The 7638-nt window shown below is 42.8% G+C and overlaps 1 protein-coding gene across 1 annotated transcript; it reads left to right on the top strand.

The window, feature by feature from the left end:
* The first annotated feature begins 3165 nt into the window (after positions 1 to 3165).
* On the top strand, positions 3166 to 7072 carry tmem220 (transmembrane protein 220). Its single transcript, XM_079564622.1, has 6 exons — positions 3166 to 3335; positions 3412 to 3441; positions 3508 to 3568; positions 4223 to 4346; positions 6538 to 6597; positions 6678 to 7072. Exons 1-6 carry the CDS (start codon positions 3231 to 3233, stop codon positions 6808 to 6810), a joined length of 513 nt encoding a protein of 170 aa, XP_079420748.1. The 5' UTR covers positions 3166 to 3230; the 3' UTR covers positions 6811 to 7072.
* The last annotated feature ends 566 nt before the right edge of the window (positions 7073 to 7638 follow it).

Consider the following 7638-nt stretch of genomic DNA (forward strand, 5'->3'; position numbering starts at 1 on the left):
CACACTTCCGGCGAGAGGCGCGACCTTTCACAATAAAAGGGTAAATAGCGTCACAAAATCAACTTGCTAGTTTAACCGCTTAACCCCCGCCTTAACCAACTGCATTTTCTCCAGTTTGGCTTTACCCAAATCTAAAAGCTTCTGGACTGGAGCTTACAAATACAGGCCAGAGTAACGCCTCATTTGAAAGCTAAGACCTACACAACAGATCGTAACTTTTTTGTTGTTGTCATTTTGTTTTTGGCTCTTTTTTAAAATCCCATATTCGTGGTTTTTCTTGTGTTTTTGTTGTTTTTTGTTGCTTTTTGTAGGTTTTTTGTGTCATTTTCTTGGTCTCTTTTTGACTATTTTGTTGCGTTTTCATCCTAGTTTTCGACACTATATTGACATTCATCAAGCTTTTAGATTTGGATAAAGCCAAACGGCTGTGGAGGTTGATTCATTTTACAGAATAAAAAATATATATCGCGCTGAAGTGATGATGACAATGGGCAATGTTGGGCAAGTCACATTTTAATATATGTTAATATGTTAAATTCAATTTTAACATATTCTATATTATTTTCAACTATAAGAATATAATAATAATAGTAATATTACATATTACTGTTTAGTAAATGTAGCTGAGTTACACTACTTTGAGTTACTTTAGAGCTACTTTTGGCAAAATATGAACTAAAAAATAGTAATAATGCCACTGAGCAAAAAGGTCCTTTCCTTCTTCATCCCGATTCTCTCATGTTTTGTTTTGATGACATTTATGCGCAGTAACTGCAGTACACCAGTGTCCAACCTGATTTGGTGCTGCATTCTGTTTAGGGGTATTTTTTTGTTCATATATTTAAGTGCACTTGTAACTTGAGTTACTTGAATTGTAATGACTGATATATTATGTTCCTTAGTTACTGAAAAAAGTAATATATTTTTGTTACTTTTGTAAAACGTAACCCCCAACACTGACATTGAGTATTTGTTTGTTTTGTTTTGCAATAAAAATCAGAATCAGAATGTGTTTTAATGGCAACAGGTTCACAATCACAGACTAGAAATTTTCTTTGGTGCAAAACATGCCACATATACACAGTGCCATTACAGCTTTTTCTCAAGGATACTAGAATGACCACAGGTCAACATTTCACCCAATAAAAATAATGAAATAAGCCTTTATTTCATTACAGATATTTTATCATTAAAACAATCCCTTAATATAAATGATCAAACATTTTTGCTATAATTTAATAAAACCTGACTGTAACTGTACTGGGAGCGCGGACGTCTCCAGCTTGTTGCCATGGAGACTAAAGGCAGCCACATATTAGATTTAGATAGGTTGTGTCTTCATCCAAATCCATTCTTTGATTATCCAGAACAAAAATGGCCTTTTCTTTTTGGCTCGTCACTGATAGCATGTTTTTGTATTGCTGGCAACAGTATAATCCAAAATGTTACGCAGTGTGCCTTTAAATAGAAGTAAAAGTGAGACAAGTTGTGCACTGTGGTAGGACATAGAGGGAGGGACAGAAAGTAATTCATCATCCATCCATCCATCCATCCATTTTCTTCTGCGTAGGTTTCCTCCGGGTACTCCGGTTTCCCCTACCTCTAAAAACATGCACAATAGGCCAGGATGAATGATGTGTGTGTGTGTGTGAATGTATGGTGGTGGTCAGAGGGTCCGTTGGCGCAGACGTGTGTTGTCGCGAAAGCGCTTCTGTCAGTCTCCCCCAGGGGAAATTGAAGCTACAAATGTAGTTTACACCACCGAGTATGGAGTGAATGTACAATTGTCTCATGTAAAGCGCTTTGTGACCATGTCTGTGAAAGGCGCTATATAAATAAAGATCTTCTTCTTCTTCTTCTTCTTCCGCTTTATCCGGGGCCGGGTCGCGAGGGCAGCTGTCTCAGCAGAGATGCCCAAACTTCCCGATCCACACACACCTCCTCCAGCTGTTCTGGGGGGACCCCGAGGCGACACCAGGCCAGCTCGGAGACAATGTCCCACCAGCGTGTCCTGGGTCTTCCACGAGGCCTTGTCCCACTAGGACATGCCTGGAACACCTCCCGCGGGAGGCGACCAGGAGGTATCCGGAACAGATGCCCGAGCCACCTCAGCTGCTCCTTTCGACGTGAAGGAGCAGCGACTCTACTACGAGCTCCTCCCGGGTAACTGAGCTCCTCACCCGATCTCGAAGGGTGCGCCCAGCCACCCTGCGAAGGAAACTCATTTCGGCCGCTTGTAATAGTAATAATAATAATAGATTTTATTTGTCGCGCCTTTCAAAACACCCAAGGTCACTTTACATGAGCTACAATGATAAAAGCATAAAAAATAAAACACATCAAAGTAAGTAGCTAACTTTAAATAGGTGGGTTTTGAGACGCGATTTAAAAAGGGGCAGTGAGGTCATTTGTCGGAGTTCAGCGGGAAGTGAGTTCCAGAGGTTTGGGGCTGAGCGGCTAAAAGCTCGAGCCCCGATGGTGGCTAAGTGGGCAGTAGGTACAGACAGCTGAGGGGCAGAGGAGGACCGGAGGGTGCGGGAGGGAGGAGGCACATGAAGGAGCTCAGTGAGATAAGGAGGGGCCAGGTTATTGAGAGATTTGAAGGTGAGGAGAAGGATCTTGTATTGAATGCGATGTTTGATGGGGAGCCAGTGGAGCTGCTGAAGAACTGGGGTGATGTGATGAGTGGATGGAGTTCTGGTGATTATTCGGGCGGCGGAGTTTTGGACGAGCTGGAGTCTGTGGAGTGATTTTTGGGGGAGACCAAAGAGGAGTGAGTTACAGCTTGTATTCGCGATCTTGTCCTTTCGGTCATTACCCAAATCTCATGACCATAGGTGAGGGTGGGAACGTAGATCGATCGGTAAATCGAGAGCTTTGCCCCGACTCAGCTCCCTCTTCACCACGACAGACCGATACAGCGACCGCATCACTGCTGACGCCGCACCGATCCGTCTGTCGATCTCACGCTCCATCCGTCCCTCACTCGAATTCAATTTAATTCATCATTATCTATGCAAATATAACTTTATACTGTGCATTGCACATGGAAACAATCCCAAGAAAGAAAGAAAAATCTATCATAAGCCGCATCAGCCGTCTCCATCTGCAAAGCTTTACTTTTATAATCCCACCGGACGTAGTTCACTCCCCCCTGCGTGTATTGACGCTGCTGAAGTTCACAGTTATGTCTTTTTCCGCTGGTGTGAAAGGTTAGTGCCTCAGCAAAAATGGGAGAAGTTGCTGAAAACTCAGAAGACGCACGACTCAGTGTAATATGGCGCATATGCAGCGCTTTTATGTCGCTATTTTTCGCACTTGCGACGTACGTGCAGGTGCGCGCCCTGGATCTGTACTATTTAATGTTGTGGCTCTGTGTGTAGTTTGTAACCTAGAGTCATTTCTTTGCAGATAAACGACCCTGACGCTGGACTGTGGATGGTAAAATCACAATCTCTTAAATCTGAGTGTTTTTAATGAGGTAACTTGACATTTGTGGTACTGCAGGTTGGTTACGGGGTCCCTGCGCTGCTCTGTGCGCTGATTGGCTGGAATCCCCAGGTGACAGGTGTGCGACTTCCTGATTTTATTGTGCATGTGCATTATAAACCTGCTTTTGGGCACTTCAGCATTGATATTTCACATATTATGAAACTTAGTAAAGTTTCAGTGCCCCAGGGCTCAGTCGGTCTGTCCCAAAGTTTGGTTGAAGTGCCCTCTGGTGGCAGCAGGAGGGATTAAACAAGCTTGAAACAGTCTGCAAGCCTGCCTAATTAGGCCTGTCACGACAACAAATTTGAAGTTCGATATATCGAGGCAGAAAAGTATTGCGATAAACGATATTATCGACTCTAACGATACCAGATACTGTCAACTCTCAGGCACTAAAAAACGACAGGAAACCTTTGTTCTAAAAGTGCATCATCATATCCTTAAATACTACATGAGCTGCAATAAACATGAAATATAATGAAACTCAATTTCAATGAGACATCAATGTTTTACGAAGAAAGAATGGGGGGAAATGCCAATAAATGTAGACAATAAATATCGAGCCCAAAAATGTATCGTTTATCTATTTTCTATTGAACGATATGTCGATATGGTGTTTATCGTGACAGCCCCATGATTAATACAGTTTGAGTCCAGACTGACTTGTAACATGTCCGCTTTACCCACGAGCACGGGTTAACTCAGTTGTGTCCTCCCTGTGCCCCGTCAGAGAGCGCTCCCTGGAGGCGAGTCGCAGACCTACACGTGATGCTCTCCTCTGCCACTGTCTCGGTTTTGGGCTGGACTCTGGTCAAAGAGCAGGTCACAGACATCTTCCAGCGCGAGGAGGGACGGTAAGGCTCAGGTTTGGCTTGGTTTTGCTGTGTGTCAGATGCCCTTCCGTCCTCCTATACTCCTAAGTCAATAGTTATTGTAAATATGCAGTTTTTGAGGTGTGGTTGGATAATTATTGTGAGATAAAAGACTTTGTTGCAAATGTGAATGAATATCTACAGTGCGAAAAGCCATATTATAGCGTGAAATTATATTAATTTAGTAGAGATTAGTACCATAGACTGAACTGGATTGTATTTTGTAGAGTTTAAGTCATGAATAAAACTAGACAAACACACCGCATGTGTGTGCTGACGTACATTCAGGTGACGTTCTCTCATACACGATTTCGTTGACACTTAGCAGGGCTGCAGGATCTTTTAATGATGAGCCTCCTGTGTGGCTTAGATTTGTTAAATTCGGCAGCAGGGGAGCGCAGCGGCTAGCGCTCGTGCTTCACAGCTAGAAGGTCTAGGGTCGATTCCCACCTGGACGGGGCCTTCATGTGTGGAGTTTGCTTGTTCTCCCCGCGTCTGCGTAGGTGTTCTCCAGGTACTCCGGTTTCTCCTACCACTAAAAACATGTACAACAGGCCATGATGAATGATGTGTGTGTGAATGAATGGTGGTGGTCAGAGGGACCGTTGTTGCAGACGTGACAGCGTTTCTGTCAGTCTCCCCCAGCAGAAACTGAACACCACAGAGTGTGGAGTGAATGTATAATTGTTTCATGCAAAGCGCTTTGTGACTGTCTGTGTCTGTTCTTCTTCTCTTCCTATGCCGTCACCTACTTTATCGTGCTTAGTTCCTTGGCGTATGAATAAGACTGACTATTGAAGCGACTCATAGACACTCATGCAAAATGAGCGCTTGTTTGACGAGCTTTACACCCCATGATGCTTTGCGGCGATCTATTTTCACCTACTGTGAAAGACACTATTTCCTAATGTAGGTCCATTTTGGCCTAGTTTCAGTACTGATTTTCTTTTAGTTTAAGTCTCATTTTGATATTGAAAAAAAGTTATTGCTTAAAGGAATAGGCCACCGTTTTTACATACTGAGATATGTTCTTACCTTAGCTTTGACGAGTTCTTTAGGACCTGTCTGATCTTCACCCGTGCCTTCAGTCACGTAAACACAGCGCAGACGGCGTTAGCATTTAGCCCTTATACCAGGAGTAGTTCGAAATCCGCGCAGTAATCTTCACTTTACTGCGCGGATGCCAAATTATTCCTGGTATTATTAGGCCTTACAATATAGTTCCCCCTTTTATCCGCTTAGAAAATCCACATTGTTTAATTTTGTGTAATTATACTTTGCAGTGTAACACTTCATGTAACCATATTTAAATAGGGAAAACGTGGAAGAGCTTGGTAGCTTCTATCTTGACCTGTTTTGGAGCTATAGAGGAGAGAGGGAGAGGCTAAATGCTAACGCCGTCCGCGCTGTGTTTACGTGACTGAAGGCACGGGGGAAGATCAGACAAAGAACTCGTCAAAGCTCAGGTAAGAACATATCTCAGTATGTAAAAACGGTGGCCTATTCCTTTAAAGGGAATTAAAAAATGTAGAAATTAAGTATGTTCCTCCCCCGACATGTTCTAGCCATGTCCTAATGTGTAAAATGAGCTCAGACCTGTTCACCACAACTGCCTCTAAAATTATGAACTGTCACTCAAAAAGGTGTAATTCGGGTCCAAAGTGCCGTTGTGCACAAGTTTAATATCGAAGGTGCAGTTACATGTGTGACCTGAGATGGCAGTAGTGAGTATAAAATGGCAAACTTGCATCTAGCCCCTTTAAGGATAATATATACTATTCTTTAACATTGTTCTTTCCACTCAATTTAAACCAAAATCTTAAAGGGGCTAGATACAAGTTTGCCATTTTATACTCACTACTGCCATTGCCAATACGAGCGATCGCTGTTATTGTTTACTTCCGCAATTTTCGCCGGATGTTTTGGTGAATGGTAGGCAACAGCTGATGCATACAGGCCTCTAACTCGGTTTTATAAAATGATAGATCTGTTACAGCGCAAGAGAAGCAATGCACTGTTTACGGACATTGTTTTTGCTGATTATAGGATTTTAATAAAATGTTTATCAAATATGAAAATGTAAAATGCCTACCACGGCCAACGGATGTGACGACATCGCGATCGCTCGTATTGCCCTCTTTTCAAAGTTACATAGCTCAGTGTCTCTTTCCAGGGAGTTTTCTGGGCTCCTGTTGACGCTGCTCTGGCTTCTCCTCTGCCGTCACTCTGGGAGGTAAACTTCATAACCCTCTCTTTAAATACCTCTCATTGTATACTGTATTTATTTGTATATCAATGTGTTTTTTCACGCAGGTCTCCCGTGGGGGTGCTCCGAGTGTCGACTGCAGCAGCCATCACTCTGTTCCCCTTCGTGTCCTGGCTTTATTACTACGTCCATAAGGAGCTGAGAGCAGACTGGCCTTCTCACTGCAGAACCGCTCTCTAGGACACTTAAAAAACTCCAAAACACTTCTTAAGGGCCATAGTTGGTGACTGTACAGTATCTGTGCACGAGCGTCGGATATTCCTGATGGGACACATAACATTCCAGACACAGCAAGGACCATGTAAATAAATGATTTTGTTGAGAATCATGGAGATTTACAGAGAAAGTTTATGAAAGTATATAGAGCTGAAAAACGTTTGGAGGTCTTCATTCTTCAGACATGATGATCATATCAAAAAATGTATAAAAGTGGATCAACATGATGTAACAGGCTTGAGAAAATTAAACTTAATATCAGAATACTCCAACCTAGAAAGTTTGGATACTCAATAATTACATTTAAGTGACAATTATGGATATTCTATCATCTTTGCCTTTAATATAATATCATTTCTTGACCCTTAAAGGAACAGGCCACCGTTTTTCTGTACTGAAATATGTTCTTACCTGAGCTTAGACGAGTTGTTGCGTACCTGTCTGGTCTTTGCGCCCGTGGAAGGAACGTTACCCCGTTTGGAGCTATAGGAATATACTGGGAGAGGCCAAATGTCAACAACATCTTTGGTCTTTTTGCGTGAAGGAGGGCACACTGTTCATACTGTGATATGTTCTTACCTGAGCTTTGTTGATTTGATGCGCACCCGTCTGGTCTTTGTGTGTGCCCGTGGAAGAGCAATAGGAATATATGGGGAGAGGCCAAATGCTAACAACATCTTTGGTCATTGTGCATGACTGAGGGCACGCACAAAGACCAGACAGGTACGCATCAACTCGTCTAAGCTCCGGTAAGAACATATCCCAGTATGGAAAAATGGTGGCCTGTTCCAT

The sequence above is a fragment of the Gobius niger genome, assembly GCF_951799975.1.
Source record: "Gobius niger genome assembly, chromosome: 10".
In the NCBI taxonomy this organism is placed as follows: domain Eukaryota; kingdom Metazoa; phylum Chordata; class Actinopteri; order Gobiiformes; family Gobiidae; genus Gobius; species Gobius niger.